Below are 19155 nucleotides of genomic sequence, written 5' to 3'. Positions count from 1 at the left end.
TTTACAGAATTTATTTAATTTTCTGTATTTATTTAATGCCTCATCACTACCTACTTTATTTAGTTCTCTAAATGCTTTCTTTTTGTCATTTATTGCGCCCCTTACAGCTCTATTTAGCCATAGTGGTTTCCTCCTATTTCTAGCATGTTTATTCCCATAGGGTATATATTGTGCACAGGTCCTATTCAGGATGTTAATAAATGTCTCCCATTTGCTTTGTGTAGTTTTATGTCTCAGGATATCGTCCCAGTTTATTGCACTAAGATCATCTCTCAACCGTTGGAAATTTGCCATCCTGAAGTTTAGTGTCCTTGTAACCCCTCTACTACACATCTTATTAAAGGATACATGAAAACGTATTATTTTGTGATCACTATTACCCAAGTGACCCCCAACTCGTATATTTGATATGTGGTCTGGCCTGTTGGTTAATATTAGGTCTAGCAGTGCCCCCCTTCTTGTTGGGTCCTGAACCAGTTGTGAAAGGTAATTGTCTCTCATAGTTGTCAAAAACCTATTACCTTTGCTTGAACTACAGGTTTCTTTTCCCCAATGTATTTCAGGGTAGTTGAAGTCCCCCATAATAATGACTTCTCCTTGAGTCGCTGCTTCATCTATTTGCTTTATGAGGATATTCTCCGCTACTTCCATTATTTTTGGAGACTTATAACAAACCCCTATCAGTAATTAATTATTTTTTCTCCCTCTCCTTATCTCCACCCACAGGGACTCTACATTTTCATTAGATTCACATATATTCTCACGCAAGATGGGTTTTAAGGATGATTTTACATATAACCACCCCCCCCCCCCCCTCGCTTGTTTGTACGGTAATTTCTGAACAGACTATAGCCCTGTAAATTAACTGGCCAGTCATGGCTCTCGTCCAGCCACGTCTCAGATATCCCTACCATGTCATAATTATTTTCCATCACAATTAATTCTAATTCCTCCATTTTGTTGGTGAGGCCTCTGGCATTAGTGTACGTGCATTTTATGTACCTCTCTGTACCTCTATTCCTTGTTACTATATTGACTGTTCTAACCCCACCCCCAATTTCTTTATTTGTGCCCAGGTCACTATCTTCCCCACCTATAAAATGAATAACCTCCCCCCAATCCCTAGTGTAAACACTCCTCCAACCGTCTAGCCATTTTCTCCCCCAGCACAGCTGAACCCTCCCCATTGAGGTGCAGCCGGTCCCTAGCGTAGAACCTGTAGCCAACTGAGAAGTCGGCCCAGTTCTCCAGGAACCCAAATCCCTCCTTCCTACACCAGTTCCTGAGCCACTTATTTATCTCCCTAATCTCCCGTTGCCTCTCTGGCGTGGCACGTGGTACCGGTAGTATTTCAGAGAATACCACCTTGGAGGTCCTTGCTTTCAGCTTGCAGCCTAATTCCCTGAAATCATCTTTAAGGACCTTCCACCTACCTCTAACTTTGTCATTTGTGCCAATGTGCACCATGACCGCTGGGTCCTCACCAGCCCCTCCCAGTAATCTGTCAACCCGATCAGCAATGTGCCGGACTCGAGCGCCAGGTAGGCAGCACACTGTTCGACGATCCCTGTCTTTGTGACAGGTTGCCCTATCTGTTCCCCTAATAATTGAGTCCCCCACTACCAGCACCTGCCTGGCCTGCCCTGCTCTCCTATTTCCCCCCCTTACTGGAGCTGACACTCCTCCGGCTTTCAGGGGACGTGCCTTGCCGCAGCAGTGCTACCCCTGTACCTACACCCCCCTCATCTGCCAACTCTGCAAACTTATTGGGATGTGCCAGATCAGGACTAGTCTCCCTGGCACTCTTCCCTCTACCCCCTCCCCCTTCTAACTGTCACCCAGCTAGCTGCCTCACTGTCCTGCAGCTCCCTACTACCACCCTCCCCCACATCTACCCCAGACTCCTTTCCATATTGTCAATGGATCTCAGTGTTGCCAGCTGCTCATTTAGATCCAGTACCTGGGCTTCCAAAGCACAACGTGCACACATCTTGCACAGCAGTATGCACCACTGACCGGCTGTTCAAGGATTGCATACATGTGGCAAGATGTACACTGGATAGCAATGTCAATAATGGAGCTCATTTCCTAATGGGGACTGCACTAGACAGAAATGTTAAGTAAAAAGAAATGTAAAGAATTAATAAAATACAGACAGTAATTCAGTCCAAATTCCTCCCTTCCAAACTCCCTGAATCCAAGTCACTGAAAAACAAGTTACACATTTACTTCCGCTTGCACTAACGTTCCAGTCACACCCAGCTCGGGTTGTCCAGGACTATTAGTTGTTAGACCCATAGTTAAAAAAAAAATAACAGGCAGGTAGTTTCTAGCAGAGGCAAGAACCTGCCCGCTTACCCAGCACCGTCTCACACCGCTCCTGCTGTCGATTCAACTGCTCCGCGTCAACCGAGCCGCTCTTCTTCTGGGCTGCTCGGTCAACGTGGGTGAGACTGCTGGGGTCATGCTGATTGACAACCGGCTTCCTTTAGTTAGGCAGTCACGCTCTGTCAAACAGAACACAGCGGAAGAGAAGTCGCTGCTGTGTCAACGTCATGTCAGCGGACGTCAGTGACCGTTCTGTGCTGGCAGAGTTGAGCGCCAGGAACAGTTAGTTAGCAACTATCGGCCTGTTAGTTCTTAGACCCATAGTGAAAAAAATTAAATAGTCCTGTATAACCCCTTTAAATAATGTTATATTTTCATAGACTGAACTGGAGTGTGGGAGGAAACCGGAGAACCAGGAGGAAACCAAAGCAAACACGGGGAGAACATACAAATAAACTCCTTGCAGATGTTGTCCTTGATGGGATTTGAACCCAGGACCCCAGTGCTGCAAAGCTGCAGTGCTAACCACTGAGCCACTGTACAGTGCTAACCACTGAGCCACTGTGCTGCCCAATAGCTCAGTAGCTTATTATTTCTGCTGCAGTACCACAGTATTGTGGAGCTGTAATACGCATCTTATGGGTATAGTTTTTGAAGTCAACTTCAGGAGTTTGAAGATTTGTCATATACAAGAATCCATTCTTTGCATTGGCTTCGAAAATCTATGTCACAAGGGCATGTACCACAGGAACTGTTCACATGTGGCATGATAGCTGCAGAAATTCCTGTGAGTGGCCCATTCACGTTAATAGCATTAACCAGAACGTTAGGCACCTGAGGCCGAAAGAAGCAGCCAAAAATCACAGCGGCCACAAAGCAGTCACTTAATTTTGCTGGGTACAGCTGTTTGAGCAAATTGAAAACCGAAGCGGCGGCGGCTCTGTTAGGTTTTAGGTTATGTTCACACTGAGTCATTTTTATGAGTTGTTGAGCAGAAACTGCTTTAGGAAACTCTCCTTTTTTTTCTGTGAGGTTTTGGAGGAGTTTTACTTTCCCTGAAGCAATTCCATGTGAATATAAAGTTTTTTTTATAGATGGATTCAGCATGGATGCTGCCAGAAAAAATGCCGCAAAATGTCAACATATATACAGCAATGTAAAAACGACATTGGTGTGAACATGTTGAGTCTTTTGTCACATTTAACCGCTTCAGAATTTGGAAACTGTGATGTGGTTAACAAAAGTAATGTTCATTATCTGGGCGGCTTCAGCTCATAAGCCGCTGGCTAAATTATACTTTAAATTTTAGAAAAAAGGTGCCGGCAGCAGGACTGAAACCCTCGGTGAATCGTCTTTAGGAAAAGACCAACGGCTCCCGAAATCTTTGGTAATCCTGCCGACATCTTGAAGACATGATGGACACATACCCTAAAAGCTGTTGCCAAGAGACTTTGAAGGAGTTTTTGTTCGATTGGGCAGTGGAGATGTTTCCTCCACGAGATTCTTCAAAGAAGTGACATGAACTTTTATTTTCCCAAAGGGTTTTATCAAAACCTCTTCAGAAAAAAAACTCCTCATATAAACAAAGTGGATTTGCCAATGGAATTAATTGGAAACGATGAACCAGTTTTTTTCACATACAAGAAATTCAGACTGATTATTCTTTTCGGACTGTGGTCCGAGTGTAATCTGATTTTCTCGTACATGGAGAAATGTAAAAATATAAATTTCTGCACCCTCTCCATTCTAAGGCTATGTTCACACACGTTGTGTTTTTTTTCTGCTGCAAATCTTCTGCTAACTATTCTCTGGCAGGAAAACAGCTGTGTTTTTTGCTGCGTATTTTTGACCACCCATTACTTCCTATGAGTGAAAAAAAGCAGCAAATACACAGCAAAAACGCAGGTGCGCTTTCTGCTGCAGAAAGCCTGAAAGAAGTGACACGCTCTATTTTCCAAAAACGCAATCAAAGCAGAAAATACGCAGCAAACAAAAAGCCACGTGTGTGAATACAGAATTCTGGTTTCTCATAGACTTCGCTGGTATTGCAAGACGCAGCTGAAAATCTGCATAAAAATCTGCTGCAAAATAAGCAGCAAAACACAACGTGTGTGAACATAGCCTAACGGTCCATGAAAATCGGACTGCACTCGAATGTAATCAGAGTGCGGGGCGATTTTTTATTTTTTTTTTCAGGGACCCATTGACTTGCATTAACAATTTTGAGCCGACTCTGGGATTAAAATCAGACATTCACCGAGGGGGAAACAAAAGTCACAGACGTGTAAATGGCCCCATATACTATCACACGTACGAATGCTATCCATGAATATCACGGACAGAACGGGTACACAAATATACCGTTAAGACCTTTGAATGAGCATTTATAGGTACAAAGACGATTCCCTTTTGCAAGAAGCTCAGAACCGATCACCTCCAAGCAGGGAATGTTGTGAGATTTCAGCTCTGGGTGCTGCTGGATTGTGACTGCAGCTTAACGACATGGCTGCTATGGAGAGAGTTCCATTTTCTTTTTTGATAGAGGAAATAAGTGTGCCATAATATGGCTATGCATTACCTGTAAATTCAAGCATCTTAATAATTCCTATAACAAAATCATTCTGTTACCTCCTCCTATGTAAATTCTCATATTCAGTCACAGGCAGACCATAAAGCTCTTCTCCAGAAGAATAAGTGATGCATCGTCTCCAAAGCTCATTAAAACGTGTCTGTAGTAATTATTATGGAAATACAAAGTTTTAACCAATGTTACAGCTGGCCCACAGTTATCCCAATTACTGGAAATCCATCCTGCTTACCTGGAATATGAGCAGCCTTGCACTGGCCTCCTGAGAGGATATACCAGGGACCATTGGTCCTTCCTGCAGAAATAAAATCAGATTATATACCAAAAGGACGACTGAAGCCAGCAGTGTAAGGAAATATCTAATGATGCATTCTCTGCCGGCCTAGATGACAATGTAGTTGTCACGCAAGATGTGAGAAAGACTTAGTGCAACACAAGGGAAGAGAGAAAGGGAGCCCAGACTCTAGGGAAAGGGGGGAGTGGAGACCTCCTAGTCTGATCTAATGTCACCCTGTCTCCACTAACGTCCCTATATTGGTTCTTCACCAATCGCCGCACGCATGCCTCGCCCTGACTTTCCCTGGCGTTTGGACCTGGCTAGGGAAGGAAAGGGATGAGCGCTAGTCGATCCCCACTGACAACTAAGGACAACAAAGGGGCAAAAAACAAGGGAAGATAGCTTAGCTTTTAGTCGACTTCAGAGAGATGAACACCTGTCCTCTTAGCACCAGAGAGGAAGACGTAAAGTACTTGCTCCGAGCCTTCACAAGGGGTCATGCGAGTACCGCCGTCACCTCCCTCAGCAAACAGCAGGTATTTATTCACCCAGGCCAGGGTGTTAATTAGCCAGAGGAAAGTAGCCGCTGGGTCCTAGAGAGACAGCTTCTAAGAAGGTGTCTGTAATACCAAACGAAGATATCTCCTGCAATCAACTGCAGGGTGACTGTCTATCACTTCTGACACACCCGTGACAGTAGTGTAGACGGGGGGGTCCACGTGCCAATAGACTTCCACTTAATGGTGAAGAGAATAGAGCACACCTACTATTCTTGTGTCAAAAAAGGAAATGTCACTGGACCTTAAGCAACACTTAAAAAAAACTGCATCCTCTAAATTGTTTATGATATTTTTATTACGCAAAATGCCTGATAACATTTTATGTTGTTCTATTTCATATCTTGTCTTTAAGGGACTGTCCACTTTAGAAGACCCTATACCCTGGGAAGGGTGGGGTCCTGCTCCTGTTCAGGCTAGCGGTGCGGCCCGTGATGCCCTTCTGCGCGGCTCTCCATGTGGCCACAGACGTGCCCGATACTGGTGGCTGTTCCCATGGATTTGCCCTCTCATAGATGACGAGACACTTGTGCGGCAGCGGAGCAGAGAGGTGAATATTTTAATGGTGCATTCTGTGGTCATCTCTGGTATCTCCCCATATTATAACGCAATAGGGGCATCTTGATGCCTATGTAACATGGAAGGGAGTAAATGAGGTGGAGACATGGCCAAGCACCAGTGTTGCTATATTCATTGTAGTTAACGTAGAAGGGAAACATTGGAGAGTATAAATATCTCACAAACTATAATGCGAAGAAGGTAAGGCCAACCTTCATCCTCCTGATAGGCGCTGCTTCCACATTTAGGATTCCCATGTATCAGACATCTACGGTGCTTTCAATATGAATTAAATGGGTTGTCTTGTGGTGAAAGTCTGCAGTCACTGTCTGTAAATCCTTACAGCTCGCACACTGCCAGGTGTCCCTGGCGTTGCCGATGACAGTGGGTGGTCACGTGACCGCAAGTATACAATTTGCATACATGTGGGCACGTGCCGACTAGACGTGCTCGATCTTGCTCAATCCAAGGTGAAATGAATGAGGTCAGAAATGTCTAGTCAGAGGAGGTCAGGAGTATGCAAATTGCACGCTTGTGGTCACGTGACCGCCCGTCATCGCCGGCGGTGCACACAACATGAGGCTTCACTAGAACAGACAACCCCTTTAAATGTCTCAGAAGGCAATTCCTCTAAAACCCAAGTTGTATTACAGCCTTAGAAGTTGGCTCAATCTGACAATGTGGCCATTGCAACAAAAAAAGTTTATACACCCTGCTCTGGCGGAAGATCGTTTTGTACATGGGGATCTGGCTTTATAGTATCAGGGTATAATTAGTATTAACCTCTAAGTTTAAAGCCTGATCCAATATTTTTTTCTACTACCTGTATAATGGTTTATTCAATGTGATCGGTCATTTTGGACCTTCACAATCTGATGTAAAACAGAATGTAAAGATAAAATTGCTCTTTTTCCGTCCTCCGAATCTGAGTTAAGCAGGTGAGCGAGCCGCTGATGAGTGGGGTCTCACTCCTTATTTAATAACTAGGAGAATATGCAACCACATTCTGTAACGCTGGTGGGTGTGGACCCACTGCGCCACGGGCCAGGCTTACCCAGGAGGGGCGTACTCGAGTAAGTGACTACCTGCTAATTACTAGAGCCTCTGATGGTGCGGTCAGGCTTGGGCCGCAGGTAGCCACCAGGCATCACTGAGGGTGAGAGACGCAAGCACAAGATACAGGAGGACAAACACAAAGATGTAGTCAGACAATCCGGGGTCAGGGCAGGCATCACAGGATCAGAATATAAAGGCGAGGTCAGACAAGACGGGTATACAAGCCAGGTTGATAATAAAAGAGACAGAACAAACATGCACCCACAGGATCCAGAGACAAGCAATTGGGAACCAACGATCGGGAAAGAAGTGGTACCTAATAAACCCCCCGCTGCCTTGGGATAGGCTTGGGAAAGCAATTCCTGCAGGACACAGCAGGGTTAAATTCCTGCAGGACACAGCAGGGTTAAATTCCTGCAGGATGTGGTCGTACCTCCCTATAGACAGGTGGAGGTTCTCTAGCAGAGCTGGCAGTGAGCACAAGGCAGCTCAGGGAGATGGTTTCCCTATGGGGAAGCAGAGTGGTGAACGCAGTGAGTAGGGCAGCGCTGAGGCGTCGGCGTGACACATTCCTCCCATCATTTGATTACAGAAGGACATTTTTCGCTTCACCTAAATTTCCCTGCCTCTTTTAATATAATTCTGTATAAAGCTGGCACTTTTTTTCGAATGACTAGACTGCAATATTAATTGTAAAGACACCGTCAGGCTCCATCTTACCTTGTCATATTCAGTGTCAAATGCCACCGCGTCCCTCTGAAGAATGACTACAGACTGGGAGAGCCGGCTAATGAGATCTGGCTGCATACGGATCAGCTCATCTTGAACAGACACCTGACACGGGACAGATAACTCATCATTGGGCTAAATAGGTGACTACAAAATAAAATTGTGCAAGTCACTAACTATCATGGCTTGTCCGCTTCACATCACTCATAAGTGTAAATCCAGGATGTATTGCACTGACAGAGGGGGCGTCACAGAATAGACCGCCTCTGGGGAGCCCGGCTGTGCAACTTACTGAACTCTTAATGACTGAACAATAATTTTCTATCTTTTTACACTGGTGGTCACCATTTTTTTCGTTTGCCATAGCTGTATGAGGCTTTGGTTATTGGTATACACAAATTAATATTAATTTTTGGTACATTATTAATTTTCATTAAGGCTACAATTCAATTCCTCTGCAGTTTGCAGGTCATTATTTTTTAATGATTTTTATAGTTCCTCCTTTTGTTAATGTTATTATTTTATTATTTATTTACTAACTCTACAAATTGCTTAACTGTAAAATAATAGGAATATCCCCTTAACAACCACCATAACGCATTTTTACGGCGGTCATTAACGGTACTTATTCCTCAGCGGTGTTAAAATGAGTCGATGACACCCTGCAGTATCGGCCCCGGCCAGTCTCGATGCTGATCGGGGCTCATTAACCTCTTAAATACCGCTGTCAAACGTTAGACAGCGGTATTTAAGTTGTTACAAGGGGGTAACAAGACCCCCTTAGTAACCATCGGTCCCCCACGATGAGAATAGAGGGTCCCGATGGTTACCCTGATATCATGTGATGATCCCAGGGTACGGTGGCCTGTGAGATCCAGCAATAAGCTGTATCTCACAGGCAGAGTCAGTGAGTCAGTCAGTCCAGAGGTTCTGCAGTGTAGGAGATCAATGATTTGGTGAAAAAGTTAAAAAAAGTTAAATAAAATATGTAAAAAAAAAAAAAAAAACTACACAAAAAGTGCACACAAATCACTAAAATCAGTTTCGCCGCTTAAAAGGCAGCGTTTGTGATAAAACAAAAATAAAAGGAAAAAAGTAAACACAATTGGTATTGCCGCGTCCGGAACGACCCGCTCTATAAAACGGTCAGGTTATTTAGTTTGTTTGGCGAATGCTGTATAAAAAAAAAAAAAAAAACACGCCAAAAAATGATGCTTCTTCATCATATTGACTCACAAAAAAAGTGACTAGAAAGCGATCAAAAAGTCGTATGTTAAAAAAAAAGTTCTACAAACAAAAACGACAAACCGTCCCACAAAAAAAACAAGCCATAATATGGCTCATTAGGCAAAAAATTAAAAAGCTACAGCTCTCAGAATATGACGATGCAAAATCAAGTTTTTTTTGTAAAATACTGTTTTTAGTCTGTAAAAATAGCAAAGCATAAAAAAAAAATATATAAATCTGGTATCGCTGTAATCGTACCGACCCGACGGGCAAACCGGTCATATAACTTTTACCGCACGGCACAAAAATAAAAATAAGAACTATTCTGGTACTGCTGTCTATTTCTTCATTCTGCCTCCAAAAAAATCAGATAAAGGCTCGGCTCACGTTTATCCTGCACTCTCCGCTGAGCGCTCATGTTTATCTGGCACTCTCCGCTGAGCGCTTACGTTGGGGTTTCTGTGTAAATACACCAAAACCGCAATTCAGACAAAAAACCCAGATGGAGCCACTCACTTATGAGGCCGATGGAGTCCCTTTGGACTGGTCTCTGTTCCAGCGGTGTACCATCATTTTAGGCTTATTTTTAGCGCACAAGTGTGGGCGACAACAGATCTGTGTTCGCCTAAAAAGATGGAGACCACCGGAGCAGACGTCAAACGAGCTCCAAAGTGTCTCAATCTGCCTCTGTGGTGGGTGGTTCCATTGGGGGTTTAATCTGAATCACATTTTTGTGGGATTTACACGGAAACCCGTTCTACTGCTCAGTGTAGAACACAAGAACCCGATCCAGTCTTATTCTGGGAGCACTCAAAAATTATGTACCCCAAAATGTTACCAATAAAACTCCTAATTTATCCCACACAAAGCCAGCCCCATCTCAGGTACGTCATCTGTCACTGGGACTACACGGGGTCCCACGTTACTGGTAGAACAAAGACTCTGGAAAAGAAACATGGCTCCCGCCTCCTCAAATAAAATCCAGTGAATTCTGCGCTCCCAAATCCAAATTCCCCCTCTTTCCGAGCCCCACTGTGCCTAAACCGCAGTAAGCGGTCACATGGTTGGCATTATTGTAGCGGGGAAAGCATTTAATTTACGGGGTGTGTGTCACCACGAGAAATGTATGGGGGCACTACACTTTATGGGGGCACAATGTATGGACACTAAACTGGCATAAGAATAAAGCCTGTCGTGGATGTTACATAATAGTCAATGCAGCAGTAGATGAATTCATTGAGATGTGTAATTTCTACAATGGGGTCACTTTTGGGGTTTTTCTGCTGTTCTGGCACCTCAGGGGCTCCGCAAATGTCGCCCATAAACTAATTCTACCAAAATCTATGCTCCGAAAGCCAAATAGTGCTCCTTCCTTCTCAAACATGACGTGTGGCCTAATAGTAATTTCTGATGACATATGAGGCATCATCGCGTTCGGGAAAAATAGCAAAACAAATTATGGGGTCCATTTTCTTCTATTATCCATTGCAAAAATTACAAATTTGGGGCTAAAACTATATTTTCGTGAAAAAAAATGAACATTTTCAGAATGACGACCTAATGTTATCAAATTCTGTGTAGTACTTGTGGGTTCAAAATGCTCACTATACCCCTGGATAAAATCTTTGAGGGGTGTAGTTTCCAAAATGGGGTAACTTGCAGGGGTTTTCCACTGTTTAGGCACATCAGGGGCTCCACAAACACGACATGACACCCGAAGACCATTCCATCAAAGTCTGCGTTCCAAACATCACTCCTTCATTTCCAAACCCTGCGGTGCGCCCGAACAATAGTTTTCCCCTACATATAGGGTATGTCCATACTCAGGAGCAATTGCACAACAAATTTTGGGGTCCATTTTCTCCTGTTACCCATATGAAAAAAAAAAATTGGGGTTAAAAGTACATTTTTGTGGAAAAAAATTAGACTCCTTAATTTCACGGCTCTACATTATAAACTTCTGTGAAGCACCTGGGGGTTCAAGGTGCTCACCATACATCTAGAGAAGTTCCCTGAGGGGTCTAGTTTCCGAAATGGTGTCACTTGTGGGGGGTTTCCACTGTTTAGGCACGTCAGGGGCTCCCCAAACGCGACATGGCGTCCGCTAATTATTCACGCAAAGTTTACATTCAAAAAGTCAAATAGTGCGCCTTCCCTTCCGAACCCTGCCGTGTGCACAAACAGTGGTTTTCCCGCACATATGGGGTATCGGCTTACTCAAGAGGAATTGAAAAACAAATTTTGTTGTCCATTTTCTCTTGTTACCCTTGTGAAAAAAAAAAAAATTGGGTCTGAAGTAAACATTTTGTGAAAAAAAGTTAAATGTTCATTTTTTCCTTCCACGTTGCTTCAGTTCTTGTGAAGCACCAGAAGGGTTAATAAACTTCTTGAATGTGGTTTTGAGCACCTTGAGGGGTGCAGTTTTAGAATAGTGACACTTTTGGGTATTTTCTGTCATAAAGGCCCCTCAAAGTCACTTCAAATGTGATGTGGTCCCTAAAAAAATGGTTTAGTAAATTTTGTTGGAAAAATGAGAAATCGCTGGTCAACTTTTAACCATTATAACTTCCTAACAAAAAAAAAAAAAATTGGTTCCAAAATTGTGCTGATGTAAAGTAGACATGTGGGAAATGTTATTTATTAACTATTTTGTCTGACATAATTCTCTGATTTAAGGGCATGAAAATTCAAAGTTTGAAAATTGCAAACTTTTCGCCAAATTTCTGTTTTTTTCACAAGTAAAATCGAAAAATTTTTACTGCTATCATGAAGTACAATATGTCAAGAAAAAACAATCTCAGTGGGATCCATGGAAGCGTTCCAGAGTTATTATCTCATAAAGTGATATCAAAATTGTAAAAATTGGCCCGGTCATTAAGGACATAATTGGCTCCGTCCTTAAGGGGATATATAGAGGTTGTGTATTAATAGTACACCCAAGGGCTTCCTAACACAAGCCAACATGGCGAGACAGCCCTGGGCGTTCTTAGTGAACCCCGTGCTCTTCCAAGGTAAGGACTTCAATGGCATCACAATCCATGTGATGTAAAGGGGTCCTTTTAGTGCCTCTGACCTCAACAGCTGTTTGCTTTCAGGGTTATTAACAATGAGTTTACTACTGTTGGAGTTAAACAATTAATGTTTCCTTTTATCAATAGCAAGCAGAGATCATTAAAGCCAAAGTCATTTTAGCACTCAAGATCACAGGTGGGTTTTGGTGATTTTTTTTATGATTTGCTTGCCCTTATCCACAGTAGACTAATGTGTTGGATACTTGCGATCAAGTGGTGCGAGGGGTGTTACCAGCCCCTTGCAAACACGTGATGTGCGGGGTGGATCCAACGCTGCGTTGCTACCAACAGCAATATAAACTTCCGGAGGGTAGGGTCTAAAATGCGGATATGCGTCCACTTGTTAGGATGCATCATGATCAATGATTGGTCAGTTACCAAACCTACTTTGCATCCTTTATTGGCTAAATTGCACTATAAAAATGATACCGGCTGTAGCGTCGGCGTCCCTGCCTCCTGCTAGGCAGGGACGCTGTTCCCCTCACCTCTCTGCTCCGTGCCCGGCGGCTTCCTCCCGCTCTGCTTGCAGCGCCCGCTCTCCCCCGGTCACTGTGCTTAGGGCGCGCGCGTCGCCCTAAGGAGTCCCCGGCCAATGGCCGGAGGATCCCTCCATATATAAGGCACCTCCTCCAAAATGGAGGTGCCCGAGCAATGTTGTTGCACTGTTCACTACTCTGCTTCAGCCCTCAGGTCCCGTTGCCTGTTACCTGCCTGTTACCTGCCTGTTACCTGCCAGTTACCTGCCAGTCTCCTGCCAGTTTGCTGCCTGATTCCTGCCTGTCATCCGCTTTCCTGCTTGCTAGCCTGAGGTCCGACGGTCTGCCTTCCGACACCTGTCAGTCTGTCTATGAACCAGCTTGCCCGCTCACCTAGGAGCGCTCACCTGCTACCTGCCTGTTAGCCTACCTGGAGGCTCCGCCGTCACGTGCTGTGACCACCTACCAGTCCAGAGACTCTTGCCCGCTCGCCTGGGAGCGCTCATCTGCTACCTGCCTGTTAGCCTACCTGGAGGCTCCGCCGTCACGTGCTGTGACCACCTGCCAGTCCAGAGACTCTTGCCCGCTCACCTGGGAGCGCTCATCTGCTACCTGCCTGTTAGCCTACCTGGAGGCTCCGCCGTCACGTGCCGTGACCACCTGCCAGTCCAGAGACTCTTGCCCGCTCACCTGGGAGCGCTCATCTGCTACCTGCCTGTTAGCCTACCTGGAGGCTCCGCCGTCACATGCTGTGACCACCTGCTTATCCAGAGACTCTCGCCTGCTCACCTGGGAGCACTCATCTGCCATCTGCCTGCTAGCCTACCTGGAGGCTCAGCCATCACAGGTCGTACCTGCCCGTTTACCCAGAGACTGTCCCGGTCACTTGCTGTGACCTCCTGCCCGTTTACCCAGAGACTGTCCCGGTCACTTGCCGTGACCTCATGCCCGTTTACCCAGAGACTGTCCCGGTCACCTGCTGTGACTGCCTGCCTGTCTTCCCTGGTCGCCACTAGCTTCCTTACAAGGACCGCCCCCTTGTATAAGTTGCTCAGAGGTTCCGCCTCCCAGACCCGTTACACCGGCTTTAGTATGTCATTACCCCCAGAAGAAGGCACAGCGCCGAAACGCGCGTAGGGGTGACGGTACCTGGGCTTACACTTTTGACATCTACACATGTAAGTTATATTATTTTGTGTATACTTTTGCTGTTTAATGGAGATTGTTTTTTTCTCATATTTAGCCATGCACTGTGCACTTTAGTGGCTCATTGGAGCCTTCCTGATAGTCTCTATACTACCAATTTGGCTATGGTTTATGTTTGACATATCCATACTTACATATGTCCCATTTCAGCAACTTTTGATAATTACTTTGTATCATGTGTTCTGTTCAGCCTTGAGTATCTGCTTATATTGCCCACTACTAATGTATCTGCGTCATTACGTCAAATAAATATGTCCGTTTTTAAATTTTGTATTTACAATAAACTTTGCATTTTTATGTACTATTACGTTCTTGTACGTCATTTGCTCTATATGAATTAATGTGTTGGATTGGGCTATTGTGTGCGAGGTCGGCTTTATCACAGTTACAGGCAGTGATCAACCTCTAATACAAGCAGTAGTAAAACTTTATATTATGGGGCAAGCTCCCTTCTAAGTCGGCGGGTGTACCTAAATTAGTAGTGGCTTTCCGATAATCTATTATCTAATCATTTACATTAGAGTGAACACTTACTACTTTAGAAGCAAGTTTTGTAAAAGAATATCTCAAAGTGTCGACAACTTCAGTCTCTTCTCTTGTGACATCGACTTGAAATCTACTTAAGATGGCGTACGCTTCCTAAAAAGAAAGTACTATGGTTACAATGTGATCTGAGAGAAGTAAGTCATCACGCTGGGGCCAGATCTTCTCACCTCCACAGGGCCCACGCCCCGGTCTATCCGTATTTCATTTTCTCTCACGACAGTCAGAGCCTTCAATACAGACTGCACGTCATCTGAATCAAGAATCGGCCGAGATAATATCTTTAAATAGTCGCTTATAAACTCGCCCATGGCTGCCATCTTCATCTTGTATTCCTCGTTCAGGTATCTGCATAAGAGCAGCTTCCACGCTTTGGCCTCGGTAATTAAGGAGGTTTTAATGGGAGCTAAAATAGAAAAGTGATGGGAATAAAATTACAATTCTCACTGGATGCAACCGAGAATTATGGGGATGTTTTCAGCATAGAACGTATTGCGGCTGATCCTCGGTTGATCAGGATCTTGGACGATATCAGTACGTACCTGTGCGAAGTTCAATGAATCCTACAAGTACAGCCGAGCTCATCTGACCGACGTCTTGTTCTATCAGATCGTAGTATACAATTCTCTCTTTGATTTCATCCAGAGATTGGTTTTCAGTCACATATTCCTGCAAGAAGTAAATGGCCATCAGCAGATATTTTCCTCCTAAACCGATGACGGCAGCGTACATTGTCGAGACAAGGAACGTTCAATCTTTAGACAAAGTAGATCACAAGAGCCCAGTGAGTGGCGAAAAGGTGGCAAGTGCTCTCATGCCCCCAGAAGAAGGCACAGCGCCGAAACGCGCGTAGGGGTGACGATATCTGGACTGATTAGCAATTTATATGTGAGTTACATCTCGTTGTTACCTATTTTTAAATGCCTAATGGATTTATTTGTATATGCACTGTGCACTTTGACATCTGAGTGTAGCCTTTTGATGCTTTATATGTGAGTGGCTGGGATGGGACACGTGGCCCATATGCTCATATTTATATCCCAGTTGCTATATGGACTTATTTTGTGCACCTTAGCATCTGAATTAAATGTGTTTATGGCTGGGATTGAGCACGTGGTCCACCTGACCTTATTTACATCTGCTCCAAGCATCTAATTCCAATTGTGTTATTATATGACTGCTCTTGTCCTGATATCTTCAGTTTTTGCTCACCATCTATGTTTTTGTGCAAACTTTTTTAATATCGATGTTGTCTTATGTGTATTTAATAAAAGTATGGAGTTTTTGTTAAATTATGTTCTTTCACGTCATTTTTTTGTATGAGCTACCAATGACGGCAGCGTACATCGTCGAGCCAAGGAACGTTCAATCTTTAGACAAAGTAGATCACAAGAGCCCAGTGAGTGGTGCCAACCCTTCCCCTTGTTAATTGACGTCACCAGAGCCGAGCAACACCAACGTATCCTGCAAAGAAAACCCCATCAATCAGTACCAAAGGGGAGACGATGGGAGGTGGGGTGTTAGATATGAAAGCAAGAGCACCAGTTATTACCAAATTATTCAAAGTAGGGATACCGGCTCTCATTGAAGACACCCAACTTAGTAAGGGGACTTATTTTCATGGGAAAAAATATGCAAAAAAAGCTTGCAGCAGCAGCAAGTCCAGAGACCCATCTGTAGACTGTTCTGGAGTTTTTTGCCCTCGTCAGTCCAGCTTCAAGCTGAGGTGGGGCTCTTCAATGAGAATATTATTCCCTTATCTCACAGCTTATTGGATATCATTTCAATAAATCTATCTAGTTAGTTATACATGTGTTGCTTTTTGGCAAGTTCCACCGTTCACCATGCGGCTACCTTATAGACACTTAGCTATTGTTTCCGGCACAACTGTGAACGCAAGACCTAGAAGAGAAATGTTCCTGTGTTACTAGGAATCGCCGCATTAGTTTATAAATGTTTCTTACATGAGCAGCGTCACTTTATTGATTTATTTGCTCCAGATTTTTTTTCATGCAACATCAGAACAGAGACGAGGCAGGATTGCCATGGACATCACTGTGCAGAAGCTTGGCCGTCCAAGGTCCCGCCGGTCTTCTCATTTAATTGTTGTTTGCCAAGACGAGGTGGCAGCCATTATTACCTAGCTCATGTGCAGCTTCCCGACATTGTCTGCTTCATTCACATCCACCTCTGCGTCCGGTCCAATGTTAGGGACACACAGGACTGACTGCTCTAATGAGTCTCAAATGTTCAGCATCTCATGCAAATATCGCACCAAGAGACACTGCAAAAAAAAACCGTTAAATTCAAAGATTTACCTTTATTTTAGACTCTCTATTCTCTGTCCATAGACTTCTGTAGTTTTCGAAGACTCCGAACGCTATCCTAGCATTATCTCTTAGCAAATGCACAGAAGTAGACAGAAGCTTGACCAGCTTAGTAATGGTCCCGGTCTGAGAAACGCAGGAATAAAAGTTTCTCGCTGCACGGTCGTCTTCTTTTATCATTTCTACAAAGAAATAAAAGAAATGAAAACTGCAGAACGAATAGTAAAAATTTGCAAGGCAGAGAAAGGTAAATCAGCTTTTATTTATTTCAGCTGATTCCCTGATTGCTGGCGCGCTGCGGACGGTGCTAGTTATGCAATATTAGTAAGTAAGAAAAAATATTAGCACGATGACCGTAGCGAATACATACTTTCATCTGCCCTTTTTTGGCGCCCGGAAACAACATTTGGATAGTTGGCGGTGGTAAAATCTAGGTCAGAAGCGCTTTCAGGCACCGTCCCCTGCTCCCACTGATAGACGCTGCGGTTCACTGCCAGTACCATGTGTATTACATTATTTATCGCTTGCTGGATGGTGTCCAGGCTTGGAAGCATTACCTGTAAAGAAAACAGATTTAGGTTGACAAGAAAAAAAAGTTAGGTAACCTAAATTAAGGTGAATAACAAGCCAGGACCCTGATCGCTGTAAGGAGAAGATGATGGTGAGGACCCCCTCATGCACTGTGGTTACAATGTAAGAATGTATTCCTGATTTGTGGGGTATCACTGCTGTATCTAGTATCAGAGCGGCGACTGCCTGATCCGGTCTCATGTCACTGCACCCCTGGATTGGCTTTGTTTTAGACCAACTTTTGTGGTGCATTTTAAGCCGTGTTTCCTTCTTGAATGAGGCAAAAAAATATACTTCGTAAATGTGTCCGAATGCAAATGAATCTGCACCAATGTGTGCAGAATTATCCAAAGATAATAAGGTAAAGAATATTTATACCGTGTAGATAGAACAGTATTGGAATCTGAGAGTCCTCAGTGGTTGATACCTTTTAATGGCTAACTGAAAAGATGGTAAACATAGAAAGCTTTCGAGACAACTTAGGTCTCTTCTTCAGGCTAATAATCAGCCTGAAGAAGAGACCCGAGTTGTCTCGAAAGCTTGCTATGTTTACCATCTTTTCAGTTAGCCATTAAAAGGTATCAACCACTGAGGACTCTCAGATTCCAATATTGTTCCAAAGATAATATTCATACTTACAATGTTATCCATGACCAGGTGAACTTCTGTCATCAGGAAAGGATCGTCACATCGATCAAAGGGGGAACTAAAAAAGTGTCAGACAGCAAGTTGTGATCATGGCGGCACATCTACCAAGCTTCATGAGACTGATCTGAACTAATATAACATTTAACAAACGTCATACACAAAGGAGAACATATACTAATACTTATTAGTGTAGGTGCGGTGGATCTAGTGCATTGTTATATTTGTGCCGATAAATGTGGCAATGTTATTTCTGCAAAGTCAGTAATGTCGCCTCAGGTTATAATGGTGCAATGGAACATACCTTGAAAGAAATAATTTGGTTTTCAGAAAATCAAGTGTTTGGCGAGTGCATTTCTGAAGACTGTCCACCAAAAGACCAATAAAATAAGAGCTCAGCTCCTGACAGTGCTGCAAGGAACAATGCAAAACAATACTTTGTTTGTGGAGTTATTAAACATATTCAGGCAAGTGAGGAAGACAAGAAAAGAAATGCACTTATTATATATAATCTACCAGTACAGAACAATATCATGACTGCCCAGTAATAATATGACCTCCCCTACCGATTGTCCTCTGTCTTTGATTTGTGTTACTATAAAGATGTCTGGCACTACAGGAAATGTGAATATTTTTTTACGTTGATGTAAAATAATCTGCCATCAACTACAATATTATCACAAAAGAAAAACTGTTGAGTGAATTCAACAATGTTTATTGTCACAAGTTCTTCATGGTTCCCAGCTTCAGAGATGATGTCTACTGAGCGTGACCGTCACCTGACCGTGGTATCATAAATATACACATGATATGGAGAACAGTAAGGTGCACGGCTCTCAATCACTGAATTTCAGTTTTCATTCCCCCCCTCAGTGTATAACATCCACATTTTATCAGTGCAGTCCATAACCTCCAGCCACGTTGTACCCGGTATATAACATCCCACCCCATCACCTACGGTGTATAACCTCCGCCCCCCACTTGCCGGCTGCCTTTAC

General features: G+C 43.8%; 1 protein-coding gene across 1 annotated transcript in view; it reads right to left on the bottom strand.

Annotated features, from left to right (window-relative positions):
• The window catches only part of LOC141258594 (dynein axonemal heavy chain 8-like), a 415976-nt gene that overhangs the window by 316815 nt on the left and 80006 nt on the right, over window positions 1-19155 (bottom strand). Inside the window, exons 18-27 of the mRNA XM_073673563.1 lie at window positions 18462-18568; window positions 18152-18218; window positions 17313-17499; window positions 16934-17124; window positions 15158-15284; window positions 14786-15021; window positions 14607-14711; window positions 8084-8197; window positions 5148-5210; window positions 4957-5057 (exon numbers count right to left, since the gene is read on the bottom strand). Coding sequence (XP_073529664.1) covers window positions 4957-5057; window positions 5148-5210; window positions 8084-8197; window positions 14607-14711; window positions 14786-15021; window positions 15158-15284; window positions 16934-17124; window positions 17313-17499; window positions 18152-18218; window positions 18462-18568 — 1298 coding nt within the window. The remainder of the gene's footprint in view (window positions 1-4956; window positions 5058-5147; window positions 5211-8083; window positions 8198-14606; window positions 14712-14785; window positions 15022-15157; window positions 15285-16933; window positions 17125-17312; window positions 17500-18151; window positions 18219-18461; window positions 18569-19155) is intronic.

This window comes from Phyllobates terribilis, unplaced genomic scaffold (genome assembly GCF_046119375.1).
Source record: "Phyllobates terribilis strain yellow unplaced genomic scaffold, ASM4611937v1 Scaffold_3__8_contigs__length_932513732, whole genome shotgun sequence".
In the NCBI taxonomy this organism is placed as follows: domain Eukaryota; kingdom Metazoa; phylum Chordata; class Amphibia; order Anura; family Dendrobatidae; genus Phyllobates; species Phyllobates terribilis.
Note: the sequence above shows the minus strand (reverse complement) of the source record. Positions and strands in the feature narration are given on the sequence as shown.